General features: G+C 44.2%; 1 protein-coding gene across 2 annotated transcripts in view; it reads right to left on the bottom strand.

Moving 5' to 3' along the window:
• The window catches only part of pdzrn3b (PDZ domain containing RING finger 3b), an 82632-nt gene that overhangs the window by 4948 nt on the left and 55622 nt on the right, over positions 1-22062 (bottom strand). For both annotated transcript variants that reach the window (XM_076141125.1, XM_076141126.1), the window contains one exon: positions 1461-1714. In XM_076141125.1, coding sequence (XP_075997240.1) covers positions 1461-1714 — 254 coding nt within the window. The remainder of the gene's footprint in view (positions 1-1460; positions 1715-22062) is intronic.

Here is a 22062-nt window from a genome sequence, read left to right as displayed (position 1 = left end):
CTGAGTTTAATTGAAAAAGTTGAAGATGAAATGGAGCGTAGAGAGGAAGTATTAAGTGGTAAAAGTCGCTCCAGAATCGCCCCGAGGCTAATCGCAAATTAGTACCCTGTGTTATTAATTTCACTCGGAAATCAATTAAGATATTGACATTATTCATTCAAAAGCAGCTGCGTCTGCCACAGAGTGTAAAATAGGTGTAAGTCTGTCCAAGCTGCAGGGCCAAACATGCACAGAACAATAGATGACACCACATGAATATGCAAATACAAATGAACTGAAGTACTTTAATGTGCGTGTGGGTCCCCGAGGGGAAACGTTCACATCTATAAGTGACAGAGACGCTTTACCTTCTGTCTTCCCACACATCCTGTTAACAAGTCAGGAGTGAAACAGATGAGGAGTGTCTCTCTTAATTATCTGTTAGGGTGAGAAGTCTTATTATGTGTGTGTGTGTGTTTGAAGGGAGGTGAAGGGAACTTTCTGGGAAAAGTGTCTCATTGTATGGAAATGCCATTTTGTTCTGGCAGCACAACTGGAAGGAACTTGCAGATTTTAGAGCCATAATAAGGAAATTTGTAATAAATTCTCCAAGTCAACAACTAAGGTTTCTTATGCAAAATTCATCAGCGAACTGTTCAGCCTCCTGATTCGTTCACTTACCTGCCGTCCAAAGTTAATAAACCTAAGATGCCCATTTCAGCTTAATACGCACCACAAGGTTACGTAGCTTAGAGTTACATCGCTTGTGTTTCAGCTGCTGAGCCAGCCAGCGTAACACAGCTGCATTACTCACAGAGGAGATGATGAAGGTGGCTAATTATCTACTGCACAAGAGAACTGAGATAACAGCCAAATAAATAATTCACATTATTAATAAGGTCCATGTGTCACCGCTGTGAGAATGGACTTAATTTGTGATCATTTGTAGCCAGACTGCAGGTCTCTAAGTAGAGCTTTCATGGTAAAAACAATTATGTTTTGCGACTCTTTGGGGCCCACAAGGTGTACTTCTGGATTTTCTTCTTCCAGTAACTCATTCTGGCTGTGTTTGGTCTAAATATCAAATAGCTTTTTGCGTCAGTAGCCAGAGTTCGACTTTTGTTTTGTGTTCATTCCCTGCTTCCTCGGCTGCTGGAGCTACACACGGATCTCTGCGGTTCCCCAAGTTCGTCTTGGAATCTTTGAATCTCCACAGTACAACCTGAGCTCAGATTCTGGGTAAGAAATCTCCAGTAAGTCAGGGCATAAATATCTGCCAAGCCACACAGAGAAGTAGATCTTAAAAGCCAAGAAAAGAGTGAAAGTATCAAGCCGGCTCTGGTGACAGGTGACTCGTGACCATCACCACCACCTACGGGCATGCAGAGGCATAATAACTCCACTCCTCAAAGATCAGCCTCTTCTTTCAGTGCACATCTTTGGCTTCACATTTATACTGTCAGATCTGTGTGTGTACTCACTCCTCTGGCAGCAGATACTGCTCCAGCACCGCCATGCTGGTTGGCGAGGCGGGCAGCTTGGTGAGGGCCATGATGTGCTGGAAGGTGATGTCGGTCTGGGTGCTGGTGTCCGAGACCTGGGCATCAGTGGAAGGGCTGACTGGATTGGGAAGCGGGGCCCGGCGCAGGACCTGGACCATGATGGGCTCCTTGGCAGTGCGGAAGGCCTCCACCGCCTGGTCATGCGTGGCCTTGGAGAGGTCCTTTCCGTTGACCTGGAGGAAGGAGGAGACGGTGAGGACGCATCATGATGGACACCTTCTCAATTTCATTTAGGGGTTAATTTTGAGAGATTCGCCAAGATTGAAGATTCAAAAACACATGAATGTACGCCTGCTTTCTGTTGCTGCGACACTTCTGTGCACACTGAGCACAAATAATCACTTACTACATAAATACGACATTACATTGGAAGAAAAGGAAAACAAATGACCCTCTTTTATCCCTTTAGTAGTTGATGGAAGGGAAACCTTTGTTTTTGTATTGTGATTCCATACATTGAACAGAATATTCTGTAAAGCAAACTGATTTAATCTCTGATGATTAAAGCGCACAGTGGCCACACACAGGCAGTGAGAAATGTCTCGTTACTGCTGCAGCTTGTTTTACAGGGTCACCGCCGGACCAAGTGGAATAAGACCTTAATTAGGAAGAGTCTCCCTTTAATTAATCACGCTCATTAGCCCGGGCTGCATAGAGGAGCCCTCATTTAGCTAAGTAATTTTCAGCAGAGGATAAATTTGACCTCCCGTCACAGACAGTGGAGTGGGCACCGAGTGTGAACCTGAGAAGATTAATTTGGGCAAAAGGCTGTTGTGTGTCGCAGAGAAGAGGCTAATTAAGTTTGATTGAACCACTCAAAGCCTCCGAGTGCTGATGAAAGATGAGCGCAGAATCTCTAAATCCCTCCTCTACTTGGAATGTGTCGCTGGATCTGATGAGCTGAGACAGGAAAGACCAAAATATTTCCCTTTTGTGGACGTCACTAAGAAGCCATGGCGGCAGAGGAGAGATGAAGCGGCTGCCTGACAGCATCACAGGACAGCAAACAGACCCTGCTGGTTCATTTTCAGTCTTCACACCATACAGAATCTGTTAGTTTGTTATTCTTGGATCTGTTGAGAGCTTTGACAGCATCTCAACTTGTTGAACTTTGTTTATAACTGAACACACACACACACGAGCACACACGAGGACACACACACACACACACACACACACATACACACACACATACACACACACACACCCACACACACAGACACATACACGATCAGAGCCTTTTTTAAGAATAAGGTGAACATTCTAGAAAGGACAAAGTCTGACAATCACAGCTGCAGATCATTTCACAAGCCATAGACCACAAATTTGAATCCTGGCAACAGTAAACCACCATATATACACAGCAATTTGAGTTTATAACCCTACAAATGAGCACAAGTAGTCCTAAAACACAAACACGCTGCACTGATGTTGTGTGTGTTTGAGATCAAATGTGCAAGTGAAGGATGAGACAGGGAAGGAGGGAGAGAACTCAATGCAGAAGTCAGGGTGCCCACTAATAACCAGAGCAGATGAATGTTAACCCTGAGCCTGCAGGATAATTGGATCATGTAGTGAACTTAAACTTCTATTTCTTCTCCATCAAAACTTGGGCCAGAAGTTAATAGCTCATCTAATTGCAGTTTGCTCTGTATAATGTACAATCTCGGCTCATATCACCAAATACAAATACAGGAAATCAAACCCAACAGTGGACGGCAGGACAAACAGTGGAATTAAGTGGATTATACATTTTCCAATAACTACGTGGAGAAAACTATGACACGATACGAGAAATAATTAATGTCATGAAATCCTCAAAATTGAGAACATCTCTGGAAAAAATCCATTCCCCCCAAAAATTTTGAGAAATCCCAGAACAAAGTTGAGAGTGTGAAGAGACGGTTCACATCACAACAAATGGGGCTTTGTTAATTGATCAAACAAACCGGAATCAAGACCTTACTTATGGTTCACGTTTGGCAGAAATGTCAAGATTTTCACAAGCCAAAGTTAAAACACACGTCCGTATGAATCCCTGTTTGTTGGCGTCACAGGTGTGAGTGTAAACATTGCGAGCGACCCTTCCCGAGAGCATACGGAGGCTCACATCCTGCAGCCCTGTTTGTTTCCCACAGAGAGCTGCGATGTTGCACATTAGCTGAGGAATACAAGCGCCTTTGTGCTTCCTCCTCTCACACGCGGGCTCAAAGAGACGAACCTGGTTGCCAGGAATCCCAGGGCGACTTGAAGCCAGTGAACCAGAAACAAAGCCTTTTACCCCCCCTTCTTCTTGTTGAGCCCGGAGCATTCTGCCTCAACGCTCCCCCCTCACCCGGCCACCCCTCCAGCTGTGGGAGGAGGGCGGGGGGGGGTCCCATGGCCTCCATTCACAACTCTCACCTCTTGACACGGAGCGACCCTTTGCAGCACACTGGGAAAAAACACACAACACTCCCCCGACACAATATACAAAGCCGCGCCACCGCTGAGCTCCACAACTTTTGCTATGTTAACCCCGAAAACCAGTTCAGCCTCGGCCCTTGAAGCAGAAAAACTCCAGTGAATGCAGCCTAATGGAGTAATGAGGCACAGAGAGGAGAATGTAACAGCTGAAATCATCGCTGCAGGCTCGCTCGCTCGGAGGTTATCAGCACCTCCGTCTGCATTTGTTAAAAAAAACACCCCAAACTCTCCTGCAGTTGTGCATGTTGACATAACACAACAAGCACCGGCGTGTAGAAATGACTGGGTCAACCTTTAGTGCATCCTTGGAGAGGGGTCTCTGTTAAATCCATTTTAATGACACGCAGGCAGCGAGGCTCGTCTAACAGGAATACTAATGAGAGCTAAAATCGCATGTCTGGTGAACCAGTGAGGGATTTACACAGCTGTGGTTTTGTTATTCAAAACCTATTTCCTTTGATTAAAATATCACATTTGACCTCTGGAGCAACAGCAGATTTGAGAATCTGTGGCGGATTCGGTCGAGGTCATTTCAGAATAATTCAGATTTTGGGTTTTCATCATCACTTCATGCGGTGGCCAGATCACTCCTCAACCTCCTGGGTAATGATAAAGGGCGGGGTCACACAATCCCCAAGTGAGATGTTGAAGTGTGTGTGTGTGTGTGGCTTATTCACTGATCCATCTGATCCCTTTCAATATTGGCTTTGTTTCATGACAGATCAAATGAAATTGCCTGAGGTAATTTATATGAATAATAACCTTTCGTTTTTCATTTATTCTTTGTCAAACGAGCTCTCTTGAACAAAAGTATAAAACACAATTAATTTGTTCACTGCTTAAAATAAAACAAATATGGCAACATACATAACTGCAAACACACACTGCCAAAGCTGAAGAAGCCAAGAAATGCCAAAACAATGTGTCTTGTTCTAATAATACACTGTCTTAAGAAAAACAAATGACTAACAGACATCATATTTGTCTGGATCTCTATTGAAGATGAATCAAAACCCTTTGCATGCGACAGAATCAGCATCATCTCAGCTGCATGTTTCACATCCTTATCCACATCTGCACCAAACTGCATCTACTGATCTCTTGATAGTCTGCCAAGGGATTCAAGCGCCAGACTTTTCCATTCAGATTAATCCACGACTTTTGAAGGATCAGACAAGAATGTTTGAAAACTCCAAATATCACAGGAAAACATAATCTCTTATAAAATATGCAAATACTGTTGAAGATATCACAGTTTAAAAACCAATGACAACACTAAAACATTCTGAAAGTGTTAATTGAACCCTCTAATCTTCACATTATTACATAGACGTCTTTGCTGGATACTAAGTGGCTTCATTTAAGTGTTGCGTAACATCAGACTTGGATATGGCGATTCAGCCGCTACCTAATCCTTTAATAAAGGGAGAAGGACTTCATTAAAGAGGCAGTGTTTCTGTTCCTCAGGGAAATGCAGTGAGGTGAACAGAGTGGAACCTCTGCCAGGCAAAACCCTGGGAACTTCAGTCTATAGAGCAGCATTTTAAAGAGCTTTAAGAGTCAGAGCGCTCGCCTCCCTTTCTGCTCCGATTCACTTCTTAAACAAATTCCTCAAAGTCTGTATTTCTGAACAGAGAAGTGCGCTGGCGTGAGAGTGAGCGCGGAGACTTCAAGGCTTATTTTCAGGGGGCCTATATAGTGCTTGAGTGGCACTCGGAATCTGGGTAATTCTGCTTGAAAACCAGAATTACTTTCTCTTTTATTTCACTTCGAAGCATTTTCACGTGAAATGTATAATTCAGTGCCCGACACTTTTAATGCGCTCTTTCCACTGACAGAGACTTGAAAGTGCCGCCGTCTTGGTTCACCACAGCGTACGAGGATTACAGGATTACAGAACAAATGAGTAAAAACTGCTGTAAGAGACAACAGCGTTTCCTTTCAGCTAATCTGAATTAAGTGTGGGGCGTATGAGTTTCTGATGTCTCTCTCTGGTCTAATGAGCCTAACAAAGGTGTGATGTAATCTCAATCCAAATCTCACTCCTTCTCTGTCTCTGCAGCATCCACAGACCAACCTAAAGCATCTACTAGTCACCATTACTGACATATAAGACCAGGATCTGAATTAAAAGAGGAGTCAGTGCGGGAGGTGCTAATCTGTTGCTCATAATGAGAAATAATGACCCCTGATCATCTGCGCCCCGCATCTTGGAAGTAATTGAACATAAGATCTCACAATATCCCATTTGACCAACAGATGTTTTATTCATTACACACACACACACACACAGACACACACAGACACACACACACACACACACAATACACGTGTGCCCCTTTTATAAACCGCTAACTGTTAATCACATGCAGTGGCTCTCATGTATTACTGATCAGAGGTGAATGTGATTCCGTGAGGTCAGAGCAAACTAGACAAAGACAAGATAACACTGACCTGTAGAGGAGTATATAATGAGGGAAATGCTTTAAAGAGGATTCATTTTATTCGTATAATCTTTCCCCAAATAATCGTTCATTATCGATTTTCACATTTCACATCCATGCAGCAGAATTACCACCTTAAAAATGGATGCGTCTTTACACACTGATAATTACAGCAGTAAACAGAGTTGTTTTGTTTCTTGTTGGCGACTCCAGTCATTCAGAGGCAAATGCAGAGTTGAGATTTACAATTAGACGACTCATGGGACTTGATAATTAAGCCTGATTACTCCCGTGTGCATACTGTGACACTGAACCATCTGCTACTGTTTGTCCATTACATCAATATTGAGCGACATTTATGTGAGGTTCATCTCCATAAATGTATTCTAAATGCCGCCGCAATTCAAGGTAAAAGCTTTTTCTTCGGAAAGTTGTGAATTAAAGTGTAAATCCTTAGTTTTGTGTCCATGGGGTAATTACAGCAGTTTGATTGTTCTTTTCTGCAGCTACCAAGTTTTAATCCAACTGAGTCTAAATATAATCTACTACAATTTATGAAAACAAAAACACCTACATTAGTGTAAAAAGGACCCTTCCAGGTCCAATAAGTTGTTGTATAATAGGTAATAAAAATGATCATTATTTGTTACTGTAACAATATGTTTCCACTGCTGCCACCACAGTGTTTGCCTCTGCAGTGTCTGTGATCCCTCTCTGCCATTTGCCGGTGCGATCTTTGGACTGACAGCGACTACATTGGCTCTTATGACTGCTCCCCTGTGGCCGCCAGCCACCTGCTCCGGTGTTTAACAGATGTGACAGCGCACCAGGGCCGATCTCAGCCATTATTAAAAACACACCGGGTCGAGCTTCAGCGCTGGCGAACCCCGCTTTGTCTCTGTCGCGCCTCATTACAGGGCCGCGGCCAAGCAGACCGGGTCGCATCTCTGCAAGCTCCCTTTGGTCGTGACTGCTTTGATGACAGGGGTGTCCGGCTCAGAGATAGGGACTGGCGGTGTTTCGTGCGAGTTGAGTCCTGTCTCCTATGAATATTTCCATGTCTGTCTGGTTCTTAATGTCACACTGAGACCATCTGGCACGGTGACAACATAGCTTCTAGAGCCGCGCGTGACATCTTCACAGCCTTCCTTCAGAAACGTGTCTAATTAGGAAAAGCTTCAGATAGGAAATGTTTGATAAAAAAGTTGGCATTTGTTGACTTCATTTGCGCAGCAGATCAATTATTTCTGCTTTGAGATGCTGTTCCATTGAAGCAAACAAAGACATGCAGAGAAAGTGAAAGAGACAGAGAGAGACAGAAGGAGTGGGGAAGAGAGGGAAAGAGGGAGGCTTAGCAGAAACAATAGCCCAGATCAGTTCTATGTGGATCGGAGCTTCAATAGCCGGCTTGTGCTCCGGCTCTAATTAAGCTTCGGGTCTTGTACGAGCCTCAGCAAGGCGCCACGGCCATTACGGAGTGCTTCTGCACAGATTAAGAGCCTAGGACTGTCAAACAGAGTATCCAAAGCCTCTCTACCTTAAACTGCCTGACAAAAGCAGCTGAGCCTACATCTCCACATGGTGCTTACCTATAAGCTTTGAAGAGACGGCCGAGGTTCACTGCTGTCAGGAGGGTCAAGTTTAAAGGGAAGAACCCAGACTGCCGCAACTCAGACATTTAATGATCACAACCATAAGAGAAATCACATCACGCACGCTGTGTAGGCCTCTTTTAATGAACCTTAACTCTTTGTTCGAAATCATTGCTGTCAATACAAATATCAGTTCATATTTGATCCCATTTAAAAACAGACAACACTAACTAACTGTGTGAGGATGGAAACGATTCCTCCAGGTGAAAATGAGATGCAGCGTGTTGATTTAGACAAAACAATATTTTCATGCTTCCTTTGCGTGAGCCGAGCTAAAATAAGGTGTTTAATGAGGTGGAAAGATTTGCAGTGTTCATGGATTATTAAGCCCTGGGAGAGTTGACGACGAGGGCAGAGTGGGCTCAGTGCCAGGCTGACTGATCAAGAGCATCTGGGTGTTTTATCACAACCACGAAATAAGACTTGTGGCCTGTCCCCCCCCCACCGCCCCCTGAGAGTTACAATCTGTGGACATGCAGGAAAGATTTTTTGTTTCCTCACTGCTACCAGAACACACACACACACACACACACACACACACACACACACACACGCACACACACACACACACACAGAAGATGCTACAAACATGCACTGGATGAACAGAATAGAATAGAATGGGATTATGCACAAGCCTGTACCACCAGACGAGCGATCATCGTTGCTCAACAATGATTTGAATAAAGACACGCCCAAGATGTTAATTCCTCACCCCAGGATCCCAGAAGCGGTGAAGGATAGTTATAATTAGGGACCGAGACAAAAGAATCATGCGTTGTTCAGTACGATCAGAGGTTAGAAAAGGAAATGTGATTGTCAGTTTGAACGTTTCGAGAGAACAGAGACAAGTTTTCCCATGGCTTTTACTTTTGTTGAGTGTTTGTTTCCTTTTTTGGATGTAAACTGTGTGAACAACAAATAATTGATCATTTTTTATCTTCCAGACTGTTCAACAAAATGAAAAACGACCTGACAAAAAGTGTCTCAGAAGGAATTCTCTTGTGACTCAAAAATTGGCACTCTTGCAATTCCTTTTTTTTACAGAGAGGAAACGGCAAAAACTAACAATTCTTTTTCACACAGTGTTATCTCTGGCTATCACATCCAGGCGGCCGACTGGCTTGTCTGAAGGCAGCCAAATGACAAATGACTGACTGATTCACTGCACTGGGCCTCGGTCAGGTCTGGTGGCTGTGGCAGTAATTATCCAAAGAGAAGTCGTCCTGCAAATCCAGGATAAGTGACGGGCAGAATGAGCTTGACTACAGAGGAAACGGAACAAAGACAGCGGCCGCCTTATTCCAAAACGCCATCCTTTAGCTGTCATCTGTGGCGGTTGAGGGGGGGCGGTTGGAGATTTCTCTGGTCCTAATATCGCAGCACCCATAAGCCATTTAATAGAACACTTCATAGCACCCCTCCTTTCTTTGAGACAAGCCAAAGCCTTTTAGCCTTTTTTTCCCCAGACCAGATCAAAGCAGAACTATTTGCAGACACAATGTCAAGACTCTCCCAGTTATCTCTACCCTGATGTGAGGGAGCCGCTAGTTTTATGGGAAAATAATGAGGGAGATCCACTGAGAGGTTGATCATTACATTCATTCAAAGCAGCCGCAGGCCACGCGCCACCCTGCGTCCTAAACGGAGACGTAATTTGGTGTGATAGGAGGATAACACTTGGCCACGGTCCATTATGGATGAAAAAGTGGTAAAACTGAGCACACAACAGAAACCAGTAGTCATACACGCACACGCACACGCACACGCATACACACACACACACACACTCTCACACATACACACAGGGAGCTGAGAGTTGTCTGCTGTCAGCCAGGCAGGTGTTTTTACTTATTAAACATGGATGGTACTTTAGGGCAAACATTGTCAGATGAATAAACCAACGATGCAAGAATTTTCGGTCAATTAACTCCGACACTTCACGCGGATGAGTAGAAGAAAATGACGAGTGAAGTGCCACACGCCAGTCACAGATCAAGGAAAATGGAACGATTTGGTTAACAAATCAAGGTGAATTCTGATCTGAAGATGAAAAATGACACTCTACTGAGCTATGTGGCTGTGCTGCAGGGTAACATACACACAGAGGGAGTTCTTCTGTCAGGGGCAAGGTGAGGAAATTGCTGCTGACTGTAACCTGATGGAGTGTTGATATGCTCGAGTAAATCTTACTCTCACTTGGAATCACATCACCAAAGTTTACTGCTCTGTGCACATTGAAGCAGATTCATTTCAATCTGATTATGGTGTTTACTTAACTTTTGAACATTTTTTTAATATGCCTCAACCAGATTTGACTGAACATTTAATGTGCATGCTAATGAGTTTGAGTGTGTGTGTTTGTGTGTATGTGTGTGTGTAGGGGTCATGTTAAGTTCATCTGAGGGCAGATAGGATTCTACAGACAGCAAAGTGGAGGATGAACTGTTTTGTTCATTATCTTGAAGCTTTAAACAACTTGGTTGGTGGCTGAAGAGGTAATCCTATGCAACAAATTCATTACATCATCCACGACAATTGATATGTAGTGACTGTGCCTCTTTTCACTGAAAATTAAGAAACCCCATCATTGTTTATGTTTGTAAAAAAGGACATTTTATCAACCATTCAGATCAATAGGCCCCACACAGAAAACTCATTAGTTAGTGAGTTAACAGGAAGTTTTGTTAAACACATGTAAAGTCCAGTTGGGGTCCCTGGTGTGAGTGTGTTAATGAAGCATCTATAACAGCCTGCCCTATTTTCTTTGGTGTTGAAAAATGTGCAAAACAAGCACTCGAGTGTTAAATATAAACTTTGGTGAAAGTCAAACAGGGGTTAAAGACAGAAAGGTCCGAGTCAGCATTCAGTCGACAATGAGGAGGTGGGCAGTGAGCAGCACACACTAGCAGACACATTGAGAGAGCTGTCACCTCTTCATCACCCCCCTCCTTTAAAGCGAGGCACACCACCTCTCGCTGACCCCTGTGGCCAGAGTTCAGGCTCTTCAGCCGCGGGAGCTGCAAAGACACCGCTCTGCCTCACACACTGAGCAGAGAGTCCAAAGACCCGGACCAGAAAATACGATTTCTACGTGTAAGATACAAAACCCCCCCCCATCTGAACCCCCCCAGAGGCTTGTTCACAGTACCTGACAGACTTCATAGAGTAGTTTGTAATGCTCCTCAGGCTTCTGCAGGGTACAGAGGCTGCATCCCATGTTGGAGGAGATCACACCATCCAGGCTTCTCCTCCAGCCACACAGGCAGCAAGAGAGAAGCAAGTGTCTTCTTCTTCTTCTTCTTTTCCTTCTTCTTCTCCTTCTTCTTTTCCCTCCTCTGTCTCACATGAAGCCACCGTCCCTGCCTGTCTGCTCCGTGTCCCTCTCCCAATGCCCCTCTAGTGCAGCTTTGGCTTCCCCCGGCTTGTGCCTATATCTGAATGGGAGCTCAACGTGGCTTCTACTATACTCTCACACACACTCTATCCCCCCCGTCGGCACACACACACGCAGATACACACCCCCTCCCTCTCCTACGGCGCGCTGCCTTCTGCTGAGCTTACGGAGGCCAGCCAAGGCACGGCTATATACACCCCTTCATGTTTATTAAGCAGGCGATCATTGAATATTCACGAGAGGGGCGAAACCGAGAAGCTGGAAGGCTGCCGAGATGATGCGGGATGATGCCTTCTTAATTAATAAGCTTCATTACGCCTATTGTGCAGGAACAGGAGTGACAAGGAGGCTTTTCACGCTTGTGACAAAACAAATATGTGTTTCTCTCGAGGGGCTGGAGGCTTTTAGTAACGGCTCCAGACATTTCCTGCACGAATCAAGCGGGCAGTGTGACAATGAGTCCAGCAAATTAGTTCTACACGAAGGCATTCATCTATGACACTGGATTAATCACTCCATATTTGTGTTTATGATGTATGGGTGTTTTAAATGGGACATGCATCACGCCCCAGTTAAGTAACACTATGTCGCTGCCACGGTGACCCCTGGCATATTGATTTCACAGGAAGAAACGAAAGAGAGAATGTTTCCCCGATTGCCAATTTCAGTGAGGAGGAAAGTCTTTGTCCAGTAGTGACACACCGGTCTTTTTCTCTGGGGGCCGCCCTGTGTCGTGCCTGAGCTGAGAACGGGTACATCTCTATACAGTAAGTCAGAGCTGCTATAAATCCTGCTGTGCAAACTGGAGCCATGTAGGCAACCAGAGGGTAACAGGGTGCCAGGGTAGCAACTCCATTGTTCAGGAATGAATGTTTAGACCACACAAGACTGAACACTGCTGATTGGTCAGATGCATTTTTACTGTATTCTTACTGAGATTCAACTTGTTTGTACCCAGTTAATGATAACAAATAGAGAGAAGATACAGAAAGAAGCAACACAACCAAAAACAACAACAATCACAATGGATGCGGCTACAATATACTGTAGGTCCCTCAGTACATGGAGGTGTCACCAAAAAGGGTAAGTTGTGTTGTGGAAATGATCCAAGCTTTGATCAAGGAACATGCCGAAGGAGCTGCGTGGTTTCGCTCCGAACACTTAAGGGGAAAGTAGAACCTTGAGTCGGTGTGAAACCACGTGAGGTATGAAAATGTACTTGTATGAGCGTGCAGAGACGGAAAACCACATTTCTGACAAGGGAGAAGATGTGATGAAGTGGCGATGCCCAGCAGGAGTGGAACACACTATATCCAGTCTAAGTTGACCTCTTCAAAAGGCCCGTTGGTTGTGAAATACAAAGGAGTAAAACCAACATCCTCTTGGGTCTGTGGTGCTAAGCCGCATACCTGGATAGATTTCACGGCAGGGGAACGGTCCTGTGGGAGAACCCCTGACTGGTGCTGATAGCGGTATTTCCTCCAACCAGATGTATTCGCTGATTCCTATCTGCCAGCACTTCCACAGCTCCACGGCGTCTCCCAGACAGCCACGTTATTGGCAAAGCTCGGGTGTTTCCATCCAAATGTCAAGCCACAGAAAGCAGAACACTGAGCAAAATTACCCCAAAAAATAACACAAATAATGAACCATAAATAGATGAAAGCTTCCTGACACACAAAGCCAAACCTTTTTTAGAAGTTCACGAGAAATCCTGTTTTCAATTTCCATAAGATCATTGGATGCAAACGCAGTTAATAAGATTTTACTTTTCCCTTTCATCTGCTTTTTGAATTCTCTCTATGTCAAAAACTTTCCCCATCTTTTTTTCCCACAAACCCATACAGATTGCTGACCACCAGGTAGAGGCAGTGATGATGAGGACAAAAAGCTGCCTGGGGCGAAATGTGAACGCATGTGTGTGTGAACTTCACAATCGCTCGTAATTACTGTGTGCTTTGCTCATCTGGGCTGGAAGTTTCATCCAGCGTAGCGTGAAAACTAATCCCATGCTCACTTTGGCCATACTGTTGTGCCTGAGGCTGGGATCAGCGCGGAGTTTGGCTCACAACCAGATTATCCTATTTACAAAGTCAAAGCAGAGACAGCTTGTTGATGTGATAACTGCAGAATGTTGCAGAAAATGGGTCTATTAAGGAACAATGATGTGCAAAATGGAGCGGGGATGTCACCTGCTAATGGAAATGAATGGGGCTGATCTCATTTCTCATTGTTCTACAGACAACTGGAAGGCACTCAGGGAGTTCATACCTCCCAAGTCTGGAATAGTCCTCCAATTACGACTCACGTCCTGTTCCAAAGGTATTGCCAATATATAACTAGGTATTGTCGTCATAGTGACACCATCAAGTCAATTGAGGATCCATTTGTTTGCCACCAATTGGCTTGGTCCAGACATAAGATGAGATACAAGAATATTGGAAAAAGGTTTATAGATGGATGCCAATAGACCCAAGGAATACAAGAAGTTTGATTGAATTAGTTACAGACAAAGATCTTATAATGCTTGCATTATAAAGTCTAATCTGGATTGAAGCTGTAACTGCAACTGCATTAGAATTTCAATGCAATCACACCTTAAATGAAGGTGATCTGGATTATACTGTATATCTGGTATGGCTTGTTAATGCATGGTGTTGGGGCCTTCCTTCCTTTGATATATATATTCAGGAGTGAGTCATACACACACACACACATTTTTATGCCATACTCTTCTAGACGAGACGTGACACAGTAATGGAGTTTCGTATCTCAGCGGGAGTGAGAGCAAACGATAATAATGTCGTGCGGTTTGTCATAATAAACATCAACACGCGGGCCGGAGGTTACCACATCTCTCCCCCAATTAGCCATGTGGTCCTTTAAAATTGTGTATGTCCTCTGTATTTGATCTAACGCTCGGCTGGATCATTCATATTCATAGGAAGGCTTCCTGGTGTTTTGTTGGCGTCCCACTGGGCCCAGTTTAGAGTTGTGGCTTTAGCTTCAGCCACAGTGGGATCAGGTGGTGACTGCTGTAGCGTGAAGCGTTTGGTAATACTTTGACACACAGCCACTGTCTTCTCTCCCTTTCAGAGGCTTTAAAGCAAGACTTTGCAAGTTTTGAATTAGGCATATAGTGCATTCTTTCTCATGAATATTTGAGTGTTTTTTTAGGTTCAACTCCAGCAATCGCTGGGTGGAGCTTACAAGGCCAAGCATCTCTGATTGGCTAGACACAAAAGATGTAGTACAAGAAACTGGTGGACTTACTTCACCTTCATCATGAATCTCCAGCTAATACATACTTAAGATTTACAGTAATTCTTTTAAAGGTAACGACACAGACATGACCCTCAGGCTTTAATCGCTTTCTGGCCAGACGATGGCGTCGCTTTCTTCATCATCATAACAGGTTAATGTAACCTGACCTCAACATTTCAACTTGCCGCTTGGCATTTGGCCAAGCGATTTATCTCTACATCGTGGGAAGTCTTCCATCGTGAGCGAGACCTCGGTTATCAGAGTGGGGAGAGGGGGAGAGGGGGGGGGGGGGGGGGGGGCGACGGGGGATTTAGCAGGGTGTCGACGCCCTGGTCTGCAGAAGGTGACGACGCGGCGACATGGGAAGAAACTTGAAACTGATGGCTGACGGTGATAACGTAACTCAAAAGCAGCATGACCAGGTTCTTCTCTAATACACTGTCCAGACGGCAGGATGAGGGGAGAGAGAGGAAAGGGGGATGAAATGAGGAAGACTGTGAGGCAAACTAAAGTGATTACTTACTGTATATCCAGGGGGAGAACGCTCTCATGTGGCTTTTTCTGATGTATAAAGTACCATTGTTCTCTGAAATGTGGTTATAAAAGAACAACTCATTCATACGATATAGCACTTTCTATTGAATGAGCCACGCCAACTCATATTGGGCAGCAAAGTGTAGCAAAATTGGTAAGAAAAATAAACGAAATGAAGATGAACTTTTTATTCAACTTGGTCCAAACTTTCTATATGTAAAGTTTTGTGACAACTGAGCTAAAATTGAAGGAGATTATTTGATTCTTGTAGGAGAATCTAAGATTTATAATTCAAAAGTTGTAATATTATGAATGTTACACATCAAAGTGGAAGGAAACCCCTACTTTTAGTCACTGGGTTTTAAAGCAGTGATTAGTTAGGCTTCCATGTTTAATCTTCCTTCATATGGCTTTAAGATCGAACCCTCCTATCCTCCCTCCTATCAGAGGATACAAACAGAGAGGGCAGCAACGGTGCCACAGCGCTAATAGTGATGCCAGATGCAAAAAGGAGAGAGGCGTCAGGAACAGGTGAGAGCTAACACGGGGGTGTGTTAAAGGAGGGTGTGAAAAGACGGAGAGAGAGAGAGAGAGAGAGAGAGAGAGAGGGGAGGGGAGGGATATGGGTAGAAACAGAAAACTAAATGTGTGGAGGAGTTTAATGAGTCTCCTGTTTCTCTCAACTGTACCGCTGGGCCTTGAGAGCATGTGGATGAGCGCCTACATGTGTGTCTGTGCTAGAGTGTGTGTGTGCGAGTGTGTATCCACCTCTGAAAAACCAGGCTGTGCATAATTTATCAGACAGCTGTCAGCTTTGTACTCCTATTTACTCTGCGAGCCAGATCTCGCGCCAGCCGGGACCCAGGCAGCCGCAATGACAGCCACCGAAAAAGGCTTTAATTGGCGGCTCAAACAGCTAATAATGCCATCAGTATCGCCCGCGCACACTGACTGGAAGTATGGAGGGAGGGGGGATGTTTAACTAGTCAGGTACGTTCAAATAAAATGATAATTACATACCTTTTGGCCCTGTCAAACAACTCCAACACAAACCCCCCCATGGGAGACGAGATTTCTGAGGTTCAAGTAACGTGCAAATATGTAAACCTGTGTTCTCTTTTTGTCAAGCTCCCTCTGGCTATTTTCAACAGCCTGCACTTCAAATGCACTGCATCAAAACACCTTTTTTTGTTGGGGCGGATTCACTAAAAAAAGAAAAATCAGATTTAGGAGTTTTTGCTGTGCTGAAGTCATGGAGTTGCTTCACACAAACATCACAGGCAATTATCAGTTCTGCTGCATGTTCGTTACACTGTGACTGTTTTCACCTCGGTTGTCTCATCAGAGGATTCTTTGATTTTCTCTGATCTTTTGTTGTTTTCTTGCTTTCTAGGTGGCCCCGATTCAGACTTTTCCTCACCCGGCTCATGTGAGGTGTGAACATGAAGTTAGTAAAACAACTCATGGAATCTGATGTTCTGCTGACATATTACATTCGGTTACATATTGTGGTATTAATATAGAATTGAGTTGCTATTTCCTGATGTAACTGTCACCTAAACACACCAATGGGAATTTCCAAGCAATTCTGTCTTGCATGTCATAAAATGGGACACATATGATGGACATAAATCTGTGAAACTCAACATGGTATATAAGGTTATAGGGTATATAAGGTTCAGGTGATCTGGCTGATGCAGCATTTCACTTCAATTCATTAAAATTCAAAGATTTTCGAGGCAATTACATCCCAAGTAGGTGGCTGACATGTTTTATAGTAAGTTAAAGCATTTCATTTGCACATTTCATGGATCTTAACGTATGAACTTATGAACTTAAGCAACGACACTCACTGCAGCGCACACCTACGCTGAAAACAGAGCTGCAATCCTTCGCCTCTGCCTTCAAATTTAATTAAGCCGTCACCGAAGATGCTTAGCAGGGCAACAGATTCTATAATTATTCCTGTCTCAGGTGTGAAAATCTGTAAGGTAAATGTAGCCAAATATACCGACGCAGCTGTAAACGGCTGACAGTTTCAGACCACCTGTGAAAGACTTGAACACCTGTGTTGAGCGGCGTTAGAGCGACAGTAAAATGTCCAACTAACCTTTGATACTATAAAAAAAAAGTCTGAGCTGGTGTGTGTGTTGGTGAGGTATAATAAAATACTATTTACTGCTAATTATCCAAATGCCATGGCATTCCCACAGAGGTAACTCACTGTGCTTGTCAATGCGGTTTTTAGGTGGGATATTAAAAGGAGATCATGTTTCAGCCCCTCTGCTGTCCTGAGAGCAGCCAGAGCTCCGTGATGCGACGCCGCTGCGGGGGCTCTGCCAGCTTTGGAGTCCACACAAGGCTCCTGTCATGAGCTCATTCCCAAACCTTCATCACTCCTGGCAGCTACAGTATGCTGGCAGCCCAAGTCGCCAACAGTGGCGTGGTCATCTAATGGGTGCAGAGTGAGAAAGTGTGGGTGCTCCTGGCGCGGCGCTCAGGGCCGGGATCTTGGAAAGCGAAGATGTTTTCCGAGGTTCATAGTACACGCATGCCAGGATTGACCATTTTTAAGTTGATTTCATGGGATTTCTACTTCTCTAACTCATAACACGACTTATAACTAAGTCCATATTTAATGTAGCATTGTGCAACACCTCCTGTAATCCCTGCACTCCTGCGTTTATCATTTGCTTGCTTGTTCTCGACACACTGGCTTTCTGCAGCTCGAACAGAATTTCCTCAAACATCATGGGCTTTTCTTTATGATGTCTCAAACTTCACAATGGCGGAACAAGTAAAAAACAAAAGGCATCTTCTCTAGTGTCCCGGCCTGTGATGTCACAGAGCCCTTCAGAAAGTTACTGTGCCCAGACAGTCGGCACAGGAACGAGCTTTGCCAGCTGATCCTCAGTGTTTCAGGTCAGCAAACAGCCACTGGGAGTCACTTTTACCTCATTTATGTGTCGAATCTGTAACATTTCCATTTTGTCTGTGGTTCTGCAATGAGGAGGTGCATAGTCCTTAAACATCCACGGTAGTTCTTCTGTCTGTCAACCTGTTTGACTTACAGCTTCTGGAGGTTGAGCTATGGCCAAAGGTCCATGTTAAGCCCACAATCTCATTACATTACAGTGCTCTGCCAAATGAAAACCTCAGAGAGAGAGCTGAGGTCATCGAGAGGTAAGTGAACGACATGTTGGGTGACATCACATCGAATGTCTCAATACCCAGACGGATCGCCGGTCTTAACTGCCCTAAGTCAGCCGTGATAAATGAGCCAAGAGCCCGGAGGGGGAAATATTATTTTTACACACATTCCTGGCTTCAGCACTCTGCGGGAATTTGATGAAATTGCGAGCGATGCTGACTGGACTTCTTGACCAGTCAGTAAATCACTTAACTACACGACCTCGGGCCCATTAGTCAGGCTGAGGCAGCGACCTCTCAGGACTCGAAGAGCAATTCACAGCCTCCTCGTTGTTTCGCCTGAGCCAGTAAGCAATTTCCAGGCGTCCTTTTAGAGTCGTGTCAGAATCCAGCAGTCAGAAGAGACATTTAAAACATGAAAATGGCCGTCAGTAACCAATTTTTTCATGTGACTGAGTAAAGCTCTATACACAGGTGAGGTGGGAGAGCTTTTAGCCAGTTTCCTGAATATCTCAACCAGGGCAGAAGAGTGGTTGAGAGCATTTCATTTCTAATGTTTGGTTCTACGCTCAATAAACCATGAAGGAAAAAGCAAACACTCATTAAAACTTTGGATTTTGACCCAATTACGGCAACGATCTGGTATAAAAACAAAACATAGACAGAGTGAAATCTGCATAAATCAATGTTGGTCTACTCACAAGCCTCAGAAACAGATTATATGATTGTATTTAGATTTAGAGAGCTCCAAACAGATATCACCCTTATTATTAGATGGTACAAATCAACTTTTTACGCATATAAACACTTTATTGGCTCTGTCATCGTAAGCATTCTACACAATTCCTCACCTGCTGAACTTACTTACAGATTACACAACGTATCATGTATATGCAGCCAAAAATGGAATCCTAGTTATTTATTTATTTACACTCTGAGGGGATACTGTGTAATCATTCATGCAAGGTTACAGAAGCTGCTTGAGGGACTCTGGTTTGATAAAGAATTCATGAAACCAGACTATCCCACTTTGTTTGCACTTTGATAGTGGATTTTGCAGACAGAATCCGGGATTTAAAGATTACAAATTACAAGACCGAAGTGAATAGACTAGATAAATAAATCATAAATACTGTAAATATCCCCAATAACACACAGTTGGTGCTGCTGGTCGCAAATGCAAAAGCTCAACTTGTTCATTCCTCATTACAGAAACAGTACAAAGGATTCTGTGATGAAGTCGATGTTTCCTCTAAACTCTCTCATCTGTCTTTCCTTTGACACATCTGCTCACGACAATACAAACCTTGTTAGAACAAAGTCAAATCTAATTATCAACTCTCGGGAAATGCAACTTGTTCAACGTTCCCTTTCTCCACTGCTAACTCAATGTCTACCAAAACACTGCGGCCTCTAACAAAGACATGATAATGAAATTAGCCTGCATGGCAAATGAAAACGTAATGAAATTATGTCAACAGTGCAAAGTGGCTCTTGGAGTGTGAGCATTTGGTGTGTGGATGTGTTGTTCAGTAAACGCACTTATGCTCTGCAAAACATGCACAGGGGCGCGAATTCATGTGAAAGCATGAACAGGAACTAGTGTATTGTACTCGTCCTGTTTGTTTTCCATATATAAATGGTTATTAGGGCTTTAACCGAGGATCCGAGGATTGTAATGAACTACTTTTAGCACAGATGTCTCTCAGAATGAAAGAAATTATACGCTACAATTATGGTGACAGACTTGGCTGGTGGAACCGCACATGGAGACAATAAAAATGTCAATAAGCGGCAGCGGTTGAAGCTGTTTCATCGGCAGCCAGCCAATGGGCTCAGTTGATGTCATATCAAACTTGGAATTGGAAAATGGCCTTAAAGTGCAGGTTTCCCTTTTGCTGTATTGAGGATCATTAACCCAAATGTAATTTCGTCACAACACATATTCAGACGGGATGTGTTTGATTGAAAACAACAACAACTGCAGACTCTCCCTTTTCAGCCATTCCTTTTCAAAATGGAGAGGAGAAAAATAGAAGTGTGCTTTTAAAGAACGCAAGCCTATAATTGCCATCCAATTCCAACTTCATTTGCACTGAAGTACCCTGGAAATGCTGCTTTTACCCGGCACAATGCAGCGCGGACGCTAAGAGGGGCCAGTCCATTAAGAGAGAGAGGGGGAGGTCCTGGTTTGAAACAGCTTTTTTTCAGAAAAAGGACAAGGAGCCAGGGGGGGAAAAACAAAAGAGCAATGGAGAGAGAGGGGGATGGTGGGTGGAGGGAGGGAGGGATGGTGGATGGAGATGCGGGGAGGGGGGGGGGAGGGGAAAGATAGAGAGAAGGCTGTGCTTTAATGAGGAGAGAGTGATTTTAGGAGCGAGCAGGGGGATGGTTTGATCTTTGACCCCTCAGATCCCTTGGTGCGTGTGACAGGCCTGAGTTCAGACAGAGGATTAAGGTAATCACGGGTAGTAATGAGAACAGGGCACACATTCATGAGCCTGCACACTCCCTGAAAGCAACAATTATGCAACTTATCCCCTCTCCTGTGTATGCGTGTGTGTGTGTGCGAGACCATATATATGTGTGTGTATGTGTACTGTATTGTCTTCATGTTTCCAAACTTCATCCTGGCCTGCGGTGGTTTCCTTTACCATGACAGAAGGAGGCCACTGCAGACGGATATAGATGTGTGAAATAATGCCCCAGGATCCCCCAATTAATGGGATACGTAGCCTTTGTCCCACTTTATGAGGACACGTGTGTTTCAGTTGGTGCTTCAATCCACCTTGACAGGATCGACAGGACCACCCTTCAGTGCTACGAGGTTGGAACGTGGTGGAGAAGAGGAGCTTTGTCTGGGAACTTCAGAATGACCTCAACTCCTCACCTTCTAGAAATGACTCCATGGAAAATACGTAAAATTGGTGAAGTCCCCCTTTTATATGAGTATTAATTTGCAGCAAGTGTCTTCCACAAATCAAAATTAAGGCCCAGCTCGGATTATTAACTTATGCATCATGGATAGACCCAGCAAAGACAAGATCACCTCCTGGGAGTGAACCAGCATCTGCAGCTTAGTAAACAATCTCAGTAATAAAGTGATCATTCATAACGTGGACTTAGTAAATAAGTGATTACTATAAACATCTTCACTTTACACCCAGTACACCAGCCTTTCTGTAGCCCATCAGAGAGCAAAAGTCAGGAAGCATCTGAAGTGGCTTTCGCTCTGCCAACAGCAAACTGCATGAAGTTTGCAGTTTTCCCTTCAATCACTCCGAATCCTGGCTCCAGCCTTAACAACTACAAAGGGAACGTTTAAGTCCACATAATGAGGATGCCACATGCTGATATCATCTTTCACAGGTTCCATTTGACTTGCGCTCCTGTTGGATGAAGTCATGTTCACTGGTGCACATCCCTGCCTTTTTAATCACATGTTTTCAATTACGATGGGAGTGCACAGAAACAACTTATGGTGTAATTCAATAAGGGCACAATGAGGAAGGTCGAGCAGGGTGGGACTGCCGCGCATTGTCCAGGGACAGCTGAGTGACAGGGGCGAGTTTTGGCTTCTGACAGGGGGCCCCGGCGCACAGAGTGGTTACTTTGTA

This window comes from Genypterus blacodes, unplaced genomic scaffold (genome assembly GCF_046128005.1).
Source record: "Genypterus blacodes isolate CSIRO-AG114 ecotype Tasmania unplaced genomic scaffold, CSIRO-AGI_Gbla_v1 ptg000017l_1, whole genome shotgun sequence".
Taxonomy (NCBI): Eukaryota; Metazoa; Chordata; class Actinopteri; order Ophidiiformes; family Ophidiidae; genus Genypterus; species Genypterus blacodes.
The sequence above is the reverse complement of the archived record's forward strand: the minus strand, read 5'-3'. Positions and strand labels throughout refer to the sequence as shown.